The 20,381-nt window shown below is 44.9% G+C and overlaps 1 protein-coding gene across 3 annotated transcripts in view; it reads right to left on the minus strand.

Moving 5' to 3' along the window:
* KIAA2012 (KIAA2012 ortholog) overlaps positions 1 to 20,381 on the minus strand; it is a 615,491-nt gene that overhangs the window by 450,861 nt on the left and 144,249 nt on the right. For all 3 annotated transcript variants that reach the window (XM_073551517.1, XM_073551518.1, XM_073551516.1), the window contains exons 3-5: positions 16,249 to 16,408; positions 13,235 to 13,393; positions 5,172 to 5,359 (exon numbers count right to left, since the gene is read on the minus strand). In XM_073551517.1, the coding sequence (XP_073407618.1) occupies positions 5,172 to 5,359; positions 13,235 to 13,393; positions 16,249 to 16,408 (507 nt within the window). The remainder of the gene's footprint in view (positions 1 to 5,171; positions 5,360 to 13,234; positions 13,394 to 16,248; positions 16,409 to 20,381) is intronic.

The following is a 20,381-nucleotide window of genomic DNA, read 5'->3' on the forward strand; positions in this document are numbered from 1 at the left end:
TGACCCCAAGTACACCGCATGGGCACCAAAGGAGTGGCTTTGTTAGAAGCATATGAAGGTCCTGGAGTGGCCTAGCCAGTCAACAGATCTCAAACCCATAGAAACATTTGAAGGGATTTGAAAGTCTGTGTTGCCCAGCAACAGGCCCAATATCACTGCTCTAGAGGAGATCTGCATGAAGGAATGGGTCAACATACCACCAACAGTGTGTGCCAACCTTGTGAAGACTTACAGAAAACGTTTGACCTCTGTCATTGCCAACAAAGGATATATAACAAAATATTGAGATGAACTTTTGTTAATGACCAAATACTTATTTTTCACCATAATTTGCAAAATAAATCTTGCCAAATCATGCAAAGTGATTTTATGGATTTGTTTTCTCATTTTGACTCTCATAGTTGTGGTCTACCTATGATGTCAATTTAGGCCGCTCTCATCTTTTTAAGTAGGAGAACTTGCACAATTGATGGCTGACTAAATACTTTTTTTCCCCACTATATGGTGTGGATCTGCAATACCTGGCCGTGGCCACTATAGAGCTGCTATGTGCCGGTAACAGCTGAGCGGCGTTTTAATCCTCAAAATGTACTACCCTCTCCAGTGGCACCCTAGGCAGCTATCTTCTTCATTTATGACCTGTCCTGGTCACTCTGGTATATACCATACATTATATATATACAGTGGGGAAAAAAAGTATTTAGTCAGTCAGCAATAGTGCAAGTTCCACCACTTAAAAAGATGAGAGGCGTATGTAATTTACATCATAGGTAGACCTCAACTATGGGAGACAAACTGAGAAAAAAAAATCCAGACAATCACATTGTCTGTTTTTTTTCATTTTATTTGCATATTATGGTGGAAAATAAGTATTTGGTCAGAAACAAAATTTCATCTCAATACTTTGTGATATATCCTTTGTTGGCAATGACAGAGGTCAAACGTTTTCTGTAAGTCTTCACAAGGTTGCCACACACTGTTGTTGGTATGTTGGCCCATTCCTCCATGCAGATCTCCCCTAGAGCAGTGATGTTTTTGGCTTTTCGCTTGGCAACACGGACTTTCAACTCCCTCCAAAGGTTTTCTATAGGGTTGAGATCTGGAGACTGGCTAGGCCACTCCAGGACCTTGAAATGCTTCTTATGAAGCCACTCCTTCGTTGCCCTGGCGGTGTGCTTTGGATCATTGTCATGTTGAAAGGCCCAGCCACTTTTCATCTTCAATGCCCTTGCTGATGGAAGGAGGTTTGCACTCAAAATCTCACGATACATGGCCCCATTCATTCTTTCATGTACCCGGATCAGTCGTCCTGGCCCCTTTGCAGAGAAACAGCCCCAAAGCATGATGTTTCCACCACCATGCTTTACAGTAGGTATGGTGTTTGATGGATGCAACTCAGTATTCTTTTTCCTCCAAACACGACAAGTTGTGTTTCTACCAAACAGTTCCAGTTTGGTTTCATCAGACCATAGGACATTCTCCCAAAACTCCTCTGGATCATTCAAATGCTCTCTAGCAAACTTCAGACGGGCCCGGACATGTACAGGCTTAAGCAGTGGGACACGTCTGGCACTGCAGGATCTGAGTCCATGGTGGCGTAGTGTGTTACTTATGGTAGGCCTTGTTACATTGGTCCCAGCTCTCTGCAGTTCATTCACTAGGTCCCCCCGCGTGGTTCTGGGATTTTTGCTCACCGTTCTTGTGATCATTCTGACCCCACGGGGTGGGATTTTGCGTGGAGCACCAGATCGAGGGAGATTATCAGTGGTCTTGTATGTCTTCCATTTTCTAATTATTGCTCCCACAGTTGATTTCTTCACTCCAAGCTGGTTGGCTATTGCAGATTCAGTCTTCCCAGCCTGGTGCAGGGCTACAATTTTGTTTCTGGTGTCCTTTGACAGCTCTTTGGTCTTCACCATAGTGGAGTTTGGAGTCAGACTGTTTGAGGGTGTGCACAGGTGTCTTTTTATACTGATAACAAGTTTAAACAGGTGCCATTACTACAGGTAATGAGTGGAGGAAAGAGGAGACTCTTAAAGAAGAAGTTACAGGTCTGTGAGAGCCAGAAATCTTGATTGCTTGTTTCTGACCAAATACTTATTTTCCACCATAATATGCAAATAAAATGAAAAAAAAACAAACAATGTGATTTTCTGGATTTTTTTTTCTCAGTTTGTCTCCCATAGTTGAGGTCTACCTATGATGTAAATTACAGACGCCTCTCATCTTTTTAAGTGGTGGCTCTTGCACTATTGCTGACTGACTAAATACTTTTTTTCCCCACTGTATGTGTATATATATATATATATATATATATATATATATACTAGCCATGAACCCGTTCTACGCCCAGGTGGCGGGCTTTTTTTATTTGTATATGGTCTCCTATCCTGGTATGTGCTGCACCCCTCATCCCGATTCTGGTATGTATGGTCCCCTCACCCCCCAATCCTGGTATGCATGGCCCTCTCAACCCTATTATGGTATGCGTGCCCCCTCATCCTTATCCTGGTATGCATGGTCCTCTCACCCCCTATCCTAGTATGCATGGTCTCCTCACCCCCCAATCCTGGTATGCATGGTCCCCTCACCCCCCCAATCATGGTATGCATGGTCCCCTCACCCCCCAATCCTGGTATGCATGGTCCCCTCACTCCCCTATCCTGGTATGCATGGTCTTCTCACCCCCCAATCCTGGTATGCATGGTTCCCTCACCCCCCTATCCTGGTATGCATGGTCCTCAAACCCCACAATTCTGGTATGCATGGTCCTCTCACGCCCCAATCCTGGTATGCATGGTCCCCTCAACCCCATCCTGGTATGCATGGTGCCCTCACCCCCCCAATCCTGGTATGCACAGTGTTCTCACTCCCCAATCCTGGTATGCATGGTCCCCTCACCCCCCTATCCTGGTATGCATGGTCCTCACACCCCCCAATCCTGGTATGCATGGTCCTCTCACGCCCCAATCCTGGTATGCATGGTCCCCTCACCCCCCATCCTGGTATGCATGGTGCCCTCACCCCCCCAATCCTTTAATGCATGGTCCCCTCACCCCCCTATCCTGGTATGCATGGTCCCCTCACCCACCTATCCTGGTATGCATAGTCCTCTCACCCCCCTATCCTAGTATGCATGGTCCTCTCACCCCCCAATCCTGGAATGTATGGTCCCCTCACGCCCCTATCCTGGTATGCATTGTCCTCTCACCCCCCTATCCTGGTATGCATGGTCCTCTCACCCCCTATCATGGTATGCATGATCCTCTCACCCCAATCCTGGTATGCATGGTCCTATCACCCCCCAATCCTGGTATGCATGGTCCTATCACCGCCCAATCCTGGTATGCATGGTCCCCTCACCCCCTATCCTGGTATGCATGGTCCTCTCACCCCCCTATCCTGGTATGCATGGTCCTTTCACCCTCTATCCTGGTATGCAAGGTCCCCTCACCCTCCTATCTTAATATGCATGGTCCCCTCCCCCTCCTTTCCTGGTATACAGTACATGGTCCTCTCACTCCCCTATCCTAATATGCATGGTACCCTCACACCCCGATCCTGGTATGCATGGTTCCCTCACCCTCCAATCCTGATATGAATGGTCCTCGTCACCCCTATTAAACTGCACACATTAAAAAAAACACACTTATACTCACCTTTATTCCCCGTGTCCAGCGCTGTCCTCTTCTGGGCGAGTTGTGGTGCCGGACTGGGCGCCTGTGCAGTCCTCGCTTTCCGCCACCATGTTCTTGAAGACACACTGCAGACGCCGATTCATGTCTTCAGTGGGCGTGTTGTGGTGCCGGACTCGGCGCCTGCGCAGTCCTCGCTTTCCGCCGCAATTTTCTTGAAGACACACTGCGGCGGTAAGCGCGAACTGTTCATGCGCCAATTCCGGCGCCACAACCCGCCCTCTCCTGATGTCACATGGCGCAAGACCCCACGGCAAAAGTAACACCGGCTCGGTAAGGTGTTGCGTTCAGTGCTTATGCATACCGCGATCTCTTGGGGGGATGCGTCACTCTGTCTGGAGCAAGAATGCGCAGTGCGCAGGCACATCGCGCTTGCGCAGTCTATAGAGGCTTCAAACAGAGTGACGCTTAGCCCGTTATATTATAGATATATACTGTATATAGTGGTAGATCGGCTCACTTTCTTTAAATTCAGTGCACCGATCTGGGTCATCCTCGTTGAGATGCTGCAGCAGCTGGATTTTGTAAGGGTGCCATTTGTGAGTAGTTAATATCCGCCGAAGGGATGTTCGACTGATGCCACATTGGCGCGCTGAATTTGCCGAATGGGCAAAACAAAAATTGGAACAGGACCCTCAGTTTACACAGAACATTATGTTCAGTGATGAGGCAGAATTTTTTGGGTGGGCCATTAATATAGATACACCTAAATAAAATGGGAATGGTGACAGTTTTCTTGCATAGGGGGTCTTGCACTGAAATCTGCTGCAATGACCCGGGTACTACGTTCACCAGACATCAACACAATTTCTGTCCGCGCCTCACTTGTTAACCTCTGCAACATGTCAATGGCTGTAAGCAAAGAGAAACTTGTAAATAACTCACGAAAGAATAAAATTACGTTAAAACGAAGCACACCATTGTTTTTCTTGTGAAATTCTCCATAAGTTTGATGTGTCATATGACCCTCTTCCCTTTGGAAAAAATAAAGTTGGATCCAAAATGGCCGACTTTAAAATGGCCACCATGGTCACCACTAGAGTTGAGCGACTTTGTTTGGATCGGGTTTCGTGAAACCCGAATGAAACAAAATTTGAGTTGGATGAAACTGGTCCGACTAGGGCAAAAAAAGTCGGAGTTTCGTCCGAAACCTGACCCCAATGCAAGTCAATGGGAAATAAAAGTCGGCATTGAGCGGATGACATTCAGGACTTTTTTTGCCCTAGTCGGGCCAGTTTCATCCGACTCAAATTTTTTTTCATTCGGGTTTCACGAAACCCGATCCGACCAAAGTCGCTCAACTCTAGTCACCACCCATCTTGAAAAGCTTTCCCCTTCCCATACATATACTAAAGTAGTGTGCCATAAACAGAAAGTTGATATCACCAACCATTTCCATTTTATTTAGGTGTATCCATATACATGGCCCACCCTGTATATTATACGTGTTTCTGTTTGGTTCCTTAATACACTTACCATATGTGAATGCTCTTTAACCTTCCGGGAACTTTGTGCAACATGAGATTCTCTTCTCTCTGGACTAAATTTTCTGAGGGTTGCTGCACTTGGTATAGTTGAATTTTTTCCATATATTTCCAGGTTTTCCAGGTCACTGGTCAGTTCTTCTTCATTACCGGTCTCCTCTTCCACTGGAGTGCAGTACCCTAGTGAAAGCAGATAACTAGTGTGAATACATTTGTACTGTTTAGAGGGAACCTGTCAGCTGATACTTGCTAACCAAACCGTGGACAGCATGTATCAGCTACTGGCTAGGCAAACGCGGTCATGTATGTTTTATGCTGAAATGCTGGAGTGTTTCAGAGAAAAACACAAAAGAAAAACACAGTTTTAATCACTGCCGAGGACCCTGCCATGCTATTGACTAGTCGTACAGGCTATATGTGCATGCAGGCAGAGGCTTGTCAGTCACTGTCTGTGGGCAGAATGAAGCCGCTGGGGACCCTCGGCAGAGATCAAAAGTAAGCTGGAGTGTTTTAGAGTAAAATATACATGGCTGTCAGCGCACAGCCAGGAGCGGATACATGCTGCTCACGGTTTGGGCAGTATGCATCAGCTGACAGGTTCCCTTTAAGTTTCCAGAGTAAAATGTTTTGCAAAATTAAAAAGATTATCTGCTCACAATTTATAACAAACTCATTTTTAACAGTTCCATAAACAAACATGCTTTATTACTATATATAGCCTTAACTTATAATCCGGGTCACTCAAATATAGGCGTAAAGTAAGGAAAATATAAATGGGGCAAACAGTGAGCTACATAACATGGAAAAATTAGGAATCAATGTTCCTGATGGCTACCACACTGTCTACAGTAGTCCCAATAAGTCACTAAGCTACTAACTATGTAAATAAAGTTATTATTGGCAGGTTTCACATGTCCACAAACCAGGGAGCAGATGAGAACCCTAATGTACAAACTGACAAAGGGTCTTCTGACCTGAACTCAACAGCCTCATACCGTATATGTCGTTGAGTTTTGGTCAGGAGACCTGCAGCCGTTCCAGACATTGCAGACTGACACCAGGTCATGCCGTAAAACGTGGCTTCATGAGCCATATGTGCTATTAAAAAAGCACTTTATTGAAAACTAACATGGTGTGCTGCTTTCTTTTTTGATGGACTATCTGGAGGTTTGGTATGTACCTGGAGGGCCTGCACTTGAATCCTTTTCTATTTTGTGCTGTTTTTTTAATTTACTGTATATATATATATATATATATATATATATATATATATATATATATACATACACACATATATGATTTTTCTTTTGTTTGTTTGCTTTTTTTGCGGAAGGTATTCAGACCCCCTTAAAATTTTTCACTCTTTGTTTCATTGCAGCCATTTGGTAAATTCAAACACGTTCATTTTTTTTCTCATTAATGTACATGTGGCGCCCCTGAGGCTCAGTCGCCACAGAGGTACTGCACCTTCTCCTAAGGTGTAGTGCCCCACCAACTAGGTAAGTTGGGAACTCCTTTCCATGCTCCAACACGCACACCCCACACAACAGGGTAGTTCTGCACATCCACAGTGAGGTGTCTCTCTCCTCCTAGACATTAGGAGTGCCTTGGTGGCTCCCTGCATGGAACACTGGATGTGCTGGGAGGTGGACGGAGATGAGATCCATATAAAAGGTTTGGAAGGTTTAGAATTACAGATCAGTCTGACGGGAGGTCAGGCGGGAGAAGAACAGTCAGTCAGGAGAGTCTGAGGACGGGTCCGAGAAGAAGGAGTGCTACAGCTGCCTCAGTGATCTGAGCCAGCTGGCACGGGAAAGGAACAGAAGGAGAAAGACGTAGAACTGCAACCTAAGCTTCCATAAGAGAGAGAAAGATCAGTACGGAACGAAGGAGTAGAGAACAGAGAGGAGACGTGGGTTGGAAGAGGAACCCTGCCTATAGGTTCTCAGCGCAAGGAAGGGGCCCAGGCCCCGAGGTTGAATGGACACTTATGGTTCTACAGCAGACACCGGTGGAGTAGTTGGCTGTAAATGCACTACTCCCGTCTAAGACTTGGGGCACAACAGCAACTGAATAGAGAGCCAGGACTCCGGAGAAAGGGGTCCCCGAGAGAGGCTACAGCTGTCTGCCATACAAGTAGAGTTGTTAGGAACATCTGACAGGAGGAACTCCAGAGTACCACGGCACTGGAGCTCTTCACACTAAAAGGCGCAATAGAGGAGTCATTCAGGAGAGGTACATGTTGGCGGAGTGTTGGAGAGGAGAATCCTGACTTTCCCGGGAGGTTGATTGAGTCTCTGCCCCAGAGGACACTGCACGGAGGCAGGTACCAGTGTGTACCACAGACTGTGAGTAAAGCTTTGGAACTGCAAGCCCTGGTGTCTTCCATTCATTTGTGCGCTAACACCGTCAGCCCTGCTACATCTGGGTACCAGCATTACTCACACCGCCTGCGCCTATTCTCATCTATTGCCATTACACTACCCTGGGGTTACAGCTTCACCTGTGGGGAGCTACACCATCTATGCTGCAACACACCATCAGCCCCAGAGGATCTGCACGCAGCGTTGGCTTAACATCTTGCTTGCCAAACACCACAGGTGGCGTCACGAACTACCACACAATCTATATCACAAACCACCATTGATTTGGGCGCCCAGGGCCACGGACCAGGTCACCGCTGCTGTGACACGTTCCCCTGACACCGGCCCAGTACCGAGTACCCCACAGCCCTGGGAAGGCGACCAAATTTTGGCGTCACGAACAGGATGACGAGACCCGATGCCATCGGGTTCTCTGCGCCTGAAATTTGTGAGACTTTGAACTTTTGAAAATGTGCAGAAGACCTGATTTAATAGACTGTAAAATGGACATTGGATATGGCCGCTGGTGCGGAGAAGAAGGGCCTGAAGAGATGGGAGGTCCTAGGAAAAGACCATGAAGAGTATTGGGCTTTCCATGCCTGAATTACTATGTGACAGCGACATGGGCCACCCCCCGAGGGGTTCGTATACTGGCTTGGTATGGAGGCGCTGGAAGAAGACGCCGCCCCCGGAAGGAGGGGCAAAAGAAGCCAGTGGCGGGAAAGGGGCCAAGGCAAGAAAAACGCCAGAACGCCATTTTGGAGAGTGAGGGAAGGAGGCCTGCAGAGCGCGGGGAAACGGATCTCCCTGGCGCCATGGCTGAAGGCTCCGACCCGATCTCAGAGATGAACCACCGGCAGCTGGAGGAGGAGATAGTTGAGCTGACCACCCGGCTGCGGATGAGACAGGAGGCCTTGGAGAGGCTGAACCGGCAACATGCCCAGGAGGGGCCTACGTCTGCGGTACCCGCTCCATTGGTACCTGCCACCGCTCGCTGCACCGGACTATCCTCCGGCGACGCCGGTCTATATCTCCCAGCTGTCCATACAGCTGGTCGCGGCCCGCCTGGAAGAGACCCTGGGAGCTGAAGCCGCGCTATTGCCTGGACCTGTCGCGGCTGTGCAAGTCCCTACCGGGGCCTCCGCGGACCCGGAACTGCCATCGGCACCACCACCGCCGGCACCTGGACCGACCATTCCGGTGGTCAAGCTTGCACCGGATCAGAGGCCACACCGCCAGGAGGCCCCAGGTACGTCAGATGTCCCTCTACCTGGGAAGGCCCTGGGGTGTACCGCAGTTGCAGCAGCTGGCCAGGTCGTGCTGGACCTTGTCTGGGACCGGGAAGCTAGTCCCGTGGGAGAGAGCAGGTCCCGGGAAGAGCGGGAAGAAGAAGAGAACTGGGCCAGCTGTCAGGCCACCATCCGACAGCTGGCAGCTGAATATCGGGAGAGGGAGCAGAGAAAGATGGCTGTGCTGGGCCCGGATCTGGCCCGGAAGGAGAGGGCCCGTGCAGGCCATTACGGGCCCCGGGATGCACTCGGCTGGGGGCAAGTTTTGAACGTGAACCAGGAGAAGGGTTTCGAGTTCATTGCAGACCCCAAAAGAATCAGTGACCTTTTCTTCAACCAGCAGGACATGGAGCCCCATCTGAGGAAGGGGCATACTGATAGGAATCTGCAACCTGGGGAGTACGTAACATTCACCCGGCATGAAGGACTCAGGGGGTGGTATGCCCTGAATAACCGCCGTATCCCGGAGGAGCAACTGGAGAGATACAAGTTGAAGCGCCCCACTGCACCTCCACCTGCAGTCGCCACACCTGCTCCTAGAAAACCGGCTGCCCTTGCATCAGCTCCAGCCCGGCAGCCTAAACCAAAAGTCCCCAACTTGACACCTTGGGAAGAGGAATACTTAAAGATGGCCAATGAGTACCTCGCACCTGGTAGCAGTTCCAGTTCGGCTTCCAGAACCCCAGGAGGGGATCAGCAAAAAGGATTTACAAATCTCATTACCCAGGAGGGTTTGTTTGCACCAGTTGTGCCATTTTTGTTCATCATGTTTTTGTTTTTCTGGTAGCACTTTTGTTGTCTAATTTTTGTACTGGGAGCATTCTTCAATTTTGAACTACAGTGATCATGAACTTGGAGTGTATCACAAACTCTCTTGTAAATAGTTTGCACCTCTTTAGGTGCTCTCTCTTGGTTTTACATAAAAGACACTTTGCGAAGATGATGTTTTACATAAAGACACTTTGCGAAGATGATGTTTTGCATGGGCACTTTTCGAAGATGATGTCTACCTCAAAGGACACTGCAAGGAAATCCCGGCTGGAAGTGGTGTCCAGCACTTACAAGAATAATTGTTGAATGTTTTACTGTGAAGTATTTGATAATGTGTTTTATAAGAGTATTAGTAACTGAGAAATGGCTTTTAGATAGAAAATTGAGAATGTTTTGATACAGAATTAAGAATAAAGAATTGAAAGTAGACAGGTGACGGACGAGGTACTTGCGGTCAGCGTCTTGCGTCTAGAAGAGAGTAAAATGATCAAGAAATGTGTACTAGAGAAGGAAAAGCTGAATAATACTGAAGTGATAGTGAGTCACAGATAATGGCACTTAGAATGAAAAATTGCACTTTTTGACTTGAACCTTAGATAGTTAAATAAGAATTGTTTTAACATTCAAGAATAAGTACCTCCTATACTAGGAAGTTTAGTATAAGAAAATTTTGCTCTGCATTACAAAATTTTGCATGTTTCTTTGCTGTCAAGTTTGTTTACCTTGCAGCCCGCGGGCGTGCTGTGTTTAACGGGGGGGTATGTGGCGCCCCCGAGGCTCAGTCGCCACAGAGGTACTGCACCTTCTACTAAGGTGTAGTGCCCCACCAACTAGGTAAGTTGGGAACTCCTTTCCATGCTCCAACACTCGCACCCCACACTACAGGGTAGTTCTGCACATCCACAGTGAGGTGTATCTCTCCTCCTAGACATTAGGAGTGCCTTGGTGGTTCCCTGCATGGAACACTGGACGTGCTGGGAGGTGGGTGGAGTTGAGATCCATATAAAAGGGTAGGAAGGTTTAGAATTACAGATCAGTCTGACGGGAGGTCAGGCAGGAGAAGGACAGTCAGTCAGAAGAGTCTGAGGACGGGTCCGAGAAGAAGGAGTGCTGCAGCTTCCTCAGTGATCTGAGCCAGCTGGCACGGGAAAGGAACAGAAGGAGAAAGACGTAGAACTGCAACCTAAGCTTCCATAAGAGAGAGAAAGATCAGTATGGAACGAAGGAGTAGAGAACAGAGAGGAGACGTGGGTTGGAAGAGGAACCCTGCCTATAGGTTCTCAGCGCAAGGAAGGGGCCCGGTCCCCGAGGTTGTATGGACACTTATGGTTCTGCAGCAGACATAGGTGGAGTAGTTGGCAGTAAATTAACTACTCCCATCTAAGACTTGGGGCACAACAGCAACTGAATAGAGAGCCAGGACTCCGGAGAAAGGGGTCCCTGAGAGAGGCTACAGCTGTCTGCCATACAAGTAGAGTTGTTAGGAACATCTGACAGGAGGAACTCCAGAGTACCACAGTACTGCAGCTCTTCACACTAAAAGGCGCAATAGAGGAGTCGTTCAGGAGAGGTACATGTTGGCGGAGTGTTGGAGAGGAGAATCCTGACTTGCCCGGGAGGTTGATTGAGTCTCTGCCCTGGAGGACACGGCACGGAGGCAGGCACCAGTGTGTACCACAGACTGTGAGTAAAGCTTTGGAACTGCAAGCCCTGGTGTCTTCCATTCATTTGTGCGCTAACACCGTCAGCCCCGGTACATCTGGGTACCAGCATTACTCACACCGCCTGCGCCTATTCTCATCTATTGCCATTACACTGCCCTGGGGTTACAGCTTCACCTGTGGGGAGCTACATCATCTATGCTGCAACACACCATCAGCCCCAGAGGATCTGCACGCAGCGTTGGCTTAACATCTTGCTTGCCAAACACCACAGGTGGCGTCATGAACTACCACACAATCTATATCACAAACCTCTATTGATTTGGGTGCCCAGGGCCACAGACCGGGTCACCGCTGCTGTGACTCGTTCCCCTGACATCGGCCCGGTACCGAGTACCCTACAGCCCTGGGAGGGCGACCCATACACTCTGCACCCCATCTTGACTGAATAAAACCTCGGAAATGTAGAAAATTTTGCAAATTTATTAAAAAAGAAAAAATGAGATATCACATGGTTATAAGTATTCAGACCCTTTGCTCAGTATTGAGTGGAATCACCCTTTTGAACTAGTACAGCCATGAGTCTTAACAAGTTTTTCACAACTGGATTTGTGGATCCTCTGCCATTCTTCATTGCAGATCCTCTCCAGTTCCGTCAGGTTGGATGGTGAACGTTGGTGGACAGCCATTTTCAGGTCTCTCCAGAGATGCTCAATTGGGTTTAGGTCAGGACTCTGGCTGGGCCAGTCAAGAATGGTCACAGAGTTGTTCTGAAGCCACTCCTTTGTTATTTTAGCTGTGCGCTTAGTGTCATTGTCTTGATGGAAGGTGAACCTTTGGCCAAGTCTGAGGTCCAGAGCACTCTGGATGAGGTTTTCATCTAGGATATTTTTGTACTTTGCCGCATTCATGTTTCCTTCAATTGCAACCAGTCGTCCTGTCCCTGCAGCTAAAAAACGCCCCCATATCATGATGCTGCCAACACCATGTTTCACTGTTGGGATTGTACTGGGAAAGTGATAAGCAGTGCCTGGTTTTCTTCACACATACCGCTTAGAATTATCACCAAAAATGTCTATCTTTGTCTCATCAGACCAGAGAATCTTATTTCTCATAGTCTGGGAGTCCTTCATGTGTTTTTAGCAAACTCTATGCGGGCTTTCATATGTCTTGCACTGAGGAGAGGCTTCCGTTGGGCCACTCTGCCATAAAGGTCTGACTGGTGGAGGGCTGCAGTGAAAGTTGACTTTGTGAAACTTTCTCCCATCTCCCTACTGCATCTGTGGAGCTCAGCCACAGTGATCTTGGAGTTCTTGTTTACCTCTCTCACCAAGGCTCTTCTCCCACGGTTGTTCAGTTTGGCAGGATGGTCAGGTATAGGAAGACTTCTGGTGGACCCAATCTTCTTCCATTTAAGGATTATGGAGGCCACTGTGCTCTTAGGAACCTTGAGTACTGCAGAAATTCTTTTGTAACCTTGGCCAGATCTGTGCCTTGACACAATTCTGTCTCTGAGCTTCTTGGCCTGTTCCTTTGACCTCATGATTCTCGTTTGGTCTGACATGCACTGTGAGCTGTGAGGTCTTATATAGACAGGTGTGTGCCTTAACAAATCAAGTCCTATCAGTTTAATTAAACATAGTTGGACTCCAATGAAGGAGTAGAACCATCTCAAGGAGGATCACAAGAAAATGGACAGCATGTGACTTAAATATGAGTATCTGAGCAAAGGGTCTGAATACTTAAGACCATGTGAGATTTTGGTTTTCTATTTTAATAAGTTTGCAAAAATTTCTACATTTCTGTTTTTTTTTAGTCAAGATGGGGTGCAGAATGTACATTAAATAAGAAAAAAATGAACTTTTTTGATTTTAACAAATGGCTGCAATGAAACAAAGAGTGAAAAATTTTAAGGGGCCTGAATTCTTTCCATACCCACTGTGTATATTTAAGAATAGCTGAAAAGGATACCTGGATTGGCGAACACATCTGTATTGCTCCAGTAAGGTAAGAAGGTACAGACAGGTAGTCGGTGATATTTTAATGGAGTAGATGAAAGGTCTGGATGTCTTCCACTGCTGTCTCCTACGGCTGTGAGTTGTTGAAGTTGTGCTGAGTCTCTTAGGCTCCCTGAAAAAAATACAGTATAAAAGTGTGTTTTTCACCTATTTATGTTTTCACATCTTAGAAACCTTTGAAGAACAATCCAGATTTTAGCGACCTTACAATTTAACAACTTCCTTTTGCTATAAGACAAAAACAAATAAAAGAACTATACAAAGAAATTATTAGCAGTCCGGCCAGCCTCTCAAATACAATATGTTTAACTTTAGGAGCAGTTTTAAGAGCTTCGCTGTCATATCTAAACATTGCATGTTTCCCTGTAATCCCTTTAATGCATAACTGTCTTGTAAAAAAACCATTACCAGAAGTAAAATAACCAATAACGTATAGAATCCAGCCCATAAAACATACAATATATTGACATAAATCAATGCAGGCCATGTAAAATTACATTACCAGTACCTCTACATAAACATTTTTATAGTAAGATAAAGAAAAAAGTAAAAAAAAGTTTCTTACCCCAAATAAAACCAAAAGCAATCCTCAAACTGTGTGAGCCCTTACAAAATGGTTGGATTCTTACTTAAATTTTACTTACGATCCTGATCTTCAACTACACAGACGAGTTGTGTAATTTTGGACTTTACCACTCTACTATCAGGCAGATAGTGTACACCTGGTTTCTCCCTACTAGCTCTGTACTACTGTTATAATATCTAGGACTAGTAATCCCCCAAAATTTCTCTGTTGCATCACTGATCCTAGTAACTCATATAAGCAGTTACTCATGTAATTTCTCTTACTGATTTGTGGTTTTAATTAGAGCAGAACTCGTCAGCACTTTGGCTATTGAAACACTTTTACAAATGGCACGTCTGGTCGGTAATAGGTACCCTCTGTGTAATGAATCTCCCCATTTTTCTTATATAGGTGCACTAGACCTTGGAAATCAAGGTCCCAGAGTCTGGAGGAAGAGTGGAGAGACACACAATCCAAGCTGCTGGAGGTGTAGTGTGAAGTATTCACAATCAGTGATGGTTTGGGGAGCCATGTCATCTGCTGGTGTAGGTCCATTGTGTTTTATCAAGACCAAAGTCAGCGCAGCCATCTACCAGGAAATTTTAGAGCACTTCATGCTTCCCTCTGCTGACAAGCTTTTTGGAGATGGAAATTTCATTCTCCAGCAGGAATTGGCACCTGTCCACACTGCCAAAAGTACCAATACCTGGTTTAAAAACAACAGTATCACCGTGCTTAATTGGCCAGGAAACTACCCTGACCTTATCCCCATAGAGAATCTATGGGGTATTGTCAAGAGGAAGATGAGAGACACCAGACTCAACAATGCAGACGAGCTGAAGACTGCTATCAAAGCAACCTGGGCTTCCATAACACCTCAGCAGTGCCACAGGCTGATCGCCTCCATGCCACGCCGCATTGATGCAGTAACTGATGCAAAAGGAGTCCTGACCAAGTATTGAGTGCATTTACTGAACATACATTTCAGTAGGCCAACATTTCGGAGTCTAAAATCATTTTTCAAGTTGGTGCTATAAAGTATTCTAATTTACTGAGATAATGACTTTTGGATTTTCATTGGCTGTAAGCCATAATCATCAAAATGAACAGAAATAAACACTGGAAATAGATCACTCTGTAATGACTCTATATAATATATGAGGTTCACTTTTTGTATTGAAGAACTGAAATTAATTAACTTTTTGATGATATTCTAATTTTGTGAGATGCACCAGTATCGGGACCATCAACTATAAGATGCTTGGAATTTGTTGTCAAGCAGTTTCCATAAAAGAATAGGTAAATACAGTAATTATACATGTGTAGAAAAGCTTACGGGTGAACGCTTGACTTACTCGTATGTGATTGCTTTGTCAGAGATTTGGTTGCAAATTTTGCAATATTGTTTTTGCAAAAGTGTGTTTTTTTATAGTGGAAAACAAACAAAACAACCCCCCACCCCGATAAAACCAGCACATGTGAATGAAGCTTAGTCCCAACACCTACACCAACAGATCCATAGATTTTAATTGCTTAACACAAACCAAAATATTTTCTTCGACTGTAGTAAATATGTTAGGTATCTATGCTTTTTAATTAAGATATAAGGGACTGCTGCAAAAAGTATAGAAAGAAGAATATATATTTTACAACAATGGGCGCTGGTAACAGGTGCACGCTAACATTGATGTATTTATGCGGTAAACTATATTCTATTACCTTATCAATGGACTTTATTTATGTATTCATACAAACAATATGGTGCGTTGCACTGCACGTGCCATATGATGTCAACCCCCCTCACCTCACCTAAAGACCCCCATACACTTTAGACTAATGTCGGCTGAACCTACCAATATCAACAGGTTCAGCCAACAGTTTAAAAAGTATAGCAGCCCCGGACAGATGATTGATGGGCTGGGGGCATACAGAGATGGCATGTCTGCTTACGGACTGCCAATCCTTTTTACCCCTAGAATAAGCTGCTGCTAGAGATGTCTGCCAGCGGCTCGCTCACATATAACACAGGAGCGCTTGGCAGAGCGAGAGCTCCTGTGTATGGGAGAGATGGCTGAGATAGATGCCAGACAAATGACAGCCATCTGAGGAGTGTGGGGGGCTAAGAGTACACCCAACTTAATTCCTGTGCAGATTAATGCATTAACTATTGAGCAAATTATGGTACATTTTGGTTATTGAGTCGCTATTCCTGTGTGTTCCCAGCAATCATGGCTACGTCTGGTGCTGCAGCTCAGCCCAGTTCATGAAGGACAAACTATCAAAGTAAACCTCTAACAAGAAGAACCCACACCTTCTGCAGAATAGGCACATTAACTCCCCAGAATGTGGCATCGTTGAAAGGGATTCATTTTAAGACATAACGGTGATAATCTCTCAATGACCTGATTGTTGCAGCTTGTAAATTGCGTTTGGATCCCATGTTCGGAAGAGCCGGGTCAGATATCTCTTTGGTGAATATCCAGGCCGGATCTGTCTTGCCCGCTGAACATCCTCTTCATTCAGAATATGCAGGTACGGCTGCCAATGAGGCTCAGTGTGATCCTTAGAGAGAGACACAACACCAGGCTCGTCAGGAAGTCGCAGTAATCACTAAGGTCCAATGTAAGTACATTTATAAATAATACTGAAAAACAACAGCAACAACAGCTGGTAATCAGAATACAGAGCATAAATCAAGTTGTGTTGTAGTTTATCTATCCTTAGGGAAACTAATTACTATGAAAAAAAAAACCACACAACTAGCTCATCTAGACTCCTGAGGATGCATGGATTAATGCATAGAACCCAATCTTACGCATCTCAAGCCCATAATCATAGTACTTATTGCAGTCTCATATCAAAAAGAGTAAGGGCATGAAACATGTATGCTTGAAATACACAATATTGGACTAAATAAAGCAGCAAATGTTATTTGCATGCTGGAGCTCCTTTATTTTCTATGGCAAACTACATGGTGACCACTGTAATAAAATAGTGGCTATTACCTGACTTTCCCATACTCCTGGGTGATAACACACCTTACAGTAATTGGCAGGCTTGTCTGACATTTGCCTAAAGTGTACAAGGACTTTTGCTTCGGTCTATTACTATACTCTGGACAGTATAAGGGTATGTGCACTTGTTGCGGATTCTACCGCGGATTTTTCAGCACAAAATCCGCATCTCTTGGCAGAAAACGCATGTACATTTTTGGTGCGTTTTTTATGTGTTTTTTGCCACAGATTTGATGCGGTTTTTCAGTGCGGTTTTCCGTGCGGATTGTATGCTTTTTTGTAAGCTAAATAAAGACATGTCATTTAACAAAAAAAAAAAGATTTCTGATGTCATTTCTGGTCCAACCTCCTCTTTTACATTTGTCCAACCCACACTACATTACACACACAGACAGACAGACAGACAGATGATGAATAGATAAATAGATAGATAGATAGATAGATAGATAGATAGATAGATGAATCTACTGTATCTAACTATAGATATAGCTATAGGTATATCCATAGATATTTCCATAGGTATATCCATAGATATTTCCATAGATATATCTATAGATATTTCCATAGATATATCAATGTTTATTAACGAACAATATGCTTCATTAAAAAAAAAATGTAAAAAAAAATGGCGTGGGCTTCCACGCAATTTTCTGCGCCAGAGGGGGAAAGCCGATGGCCGGGGGCCAATATTTGTAGCCTGGGAAGGGGGTAATACTCATGGTCCCTTCCCAGTCTATGAATATCAGCCTGCAGCTGTCTGCATAGCTTTTACTGGCTATTAAAATAGGGGGACCCCAAAAAAATGACGTGGGGGACCCTATATTTTATAGCCAGAAAGGCTATGCAGACAGCTGCGGGCTTATATTTATAGCCTAAGAAGGGGCCATGGATATTGGCCCCCCCCTGGCTACAAATACCAGCCTGCAGCCACCCCAGAAATGGCTTATCTATAAGATGCGCCAAGTCTGGCACTTAGCCCCTCTCTTCCCACTCCCGTGTAGCGGTGGGATATGGGGTAATAAGGGGTTAATGTCACCTTGCTATTGTAAGGTGACATTAAACCCAGTTAGTAATGGAGAGGCATCAATAAGACCCCAATCCATTATTAATCTTATGAAAGGGTTAAACCACACACAAGAAAAAAGTATTTTAATGATATAAAACACAACACGGTTTTCATATTTTTATTGTACTCCCAGATCCAAGTGACGCCCTCGATCTCCTAGAATAAAAAGTAAAAAAATAAACCAACCGTATACTCCCTGTCCGACGCAGTCAAACTAATAACAAGTCAACAAGTATATCGTGGCACTACTGCGTTGGTGCACAAAAGAAGGTTCCCACACCAGTGTAAATAATGAAAGAAATTTTTGGCACTCAACTTGTCGCAAAGTGAAAATTTTATTTGCAGTCTCAAATTTAGACGTTTCGGCTTATACAGACAAGCCTTCATCAGTATGCTGCAAATCAGATACAGGTATAGAATACAAGTCAGATGCTACATAATGTACAATCAATATGGTTCAAACATCAAGTAAATACCAAAATAAATATTCAAAAAAGTGCAATAGTGATGGGAGGGATGGGTAGAGGTATGAGGGTTTAGGGAAAAAAAAGGAAAAAGGCGGAAGTATTGTAACCTACCCAGACTGCTCTCTTGGAAAGATTTGCAATGTATCTAGAGTAAACAGTATATATATGTGAGATAATCGTATCAATTGTGTGGACGAGAAAGCGTAAATTAATCTTAGATTTATTGCTACTCACTTAATATCTGGTCACCACTATATTGATGGTGGGGATAGTGTGATCCTTTTAAAGATTATCCTTGCGTATATCTTAAAAAGATATAATGAAATAAAATAAAAACATTTTATTTCATTATATCTTTTTAAGATATACGCAAGGATAATCTTTAAAAGGATCACACTATCCCCACCATCAATATAGTGGTGACCAGATATTAAGTGAGTAGCAATAAATCTAAGATTAATTTACGCTTTCTCGTCCACACAATTTGATACGATTATCTCACATATATATACTGTTTACTCTAGATACATTGCAAATCTTTCCAAGAGAGCAGTCTGGGTAGGTTACAATACTTCCGCCTTTTTCCTTTTTTTTCCCTAAACCCTCATACCTCTACCCATCCCTCCCATCACTATTGCACTTTTTTGAATATTTATTTTGGTATTTACTTGATGTTTGAACCATATTGATTGTACATTATGTAGCATCTGACTTGTATTCTATACCTGTATCTGATTTGCAGCATACTGATGAAGGCTTGTCTGTATAAGCCGAAACGTCTAAATTTGAGACTGCAAATAAAATCTTCACTTTGCGACAAGTTGAGTGCCAAAAATTTCTTTCATTAAATTAATAACAAGTGTCCCACGGCGATCTCCCCTATAGAGCAGTGACATCAGGTGATGCCACTGCTCTATAGGGCCTCCCAGTGATGAACTGACAGGAGACAATGCCTCCTGCAGTGCATCACTGAGGTTACCTGAGTTCAGTGTGTCACTTTACAGCAATGCTGCGTGAGAATTAGAATTAGGGTAAGGTTTACGGGACCTCTTTCCTGGCGACGGAGGGATACACAGCGCAGTGTTGTGATTAGATAACCAAGGAGGATAACAGGGGAATAGGCGAGGCAACCAGATAACCAGAGAGGTTGGTAACTTAGCGGATTGCAGACCCCTAAACTGACAACACAGCTAGAATTAGCCGTGGGACGTACCTACGATGCCCTAGAAGCCTCGGCACAGCCAAAGAATTAACTAAGCCTAAAGAGAGAAAGGGGAAAGCTAAACTGCCCCGGAGTGGACCCCCAAAGGAATAGATAGCCCCCGAACATATATTTCCGGTGAGACAGGATGAGGCACAAACACAGGCAGAAAATAGAGTAAGCAAATGATGGGGCCCAAACTGTCACTCTAGATAGAATAGGACAGGAAAGGAGACGGTCTGCAATCACGCAAAAAACCCTAAAAAAAATTCCAACACATCTGATATGCAAAAATAATGGGGCCATACGACCTCTCCCCCACTAAATCAGAACTGGTGTAACTGGACGCAAACAAAAGATACTGATATAACAGGGCATTAGAAATACTGCAAGATTGACATAAGCTGTGGCAAAAGAAACAGAGTCCAGCACAGGTCCCAGCAAGGAACCAGGCTAGACTCACACCAGCAAGGCAGAAATCAGAGAAAAGCAAAAAATGGAGCAAATGCAAAAAGATTCAGGCAGACAAATAACTTATCTGAAAGGTGCAGGACGAAGCAGGAGGCAAGCAGACTTTCAAAATGCTCAGGAAGAAAACCCAATCACCGGCAAGAGCTGAGGGAAGGTTGCTCACTTAAATCACTCCAGTCTGTAACACCTGACTTCCAATCATCCTGCTCAGGTGATTGACTTCTGTCAGCCAGACCAGCTCCATTACAAGCAGCAACCACCAGAGGGAGCCCAAACTCAGAAGCCCGGTCAAACGTGTTCACAACAGCGGAGGATT

The sequence above is a fragment of the Dendrobates tinctorius genome, unplaced genomic scaffold, assembly GCF_039654945.1.
Source record: "Dendrobates tinctorius isolate UK_male_01 unplaced genomic scaffold, ASM3965494v1 ptg000177l, whole genome shotgun sequence".
NCBI lineage: Eukaryota > Metazoa > Chordata > Amphibia > Anura > Dendrobatidae > Dendrobates > Dendrobates tinctorius.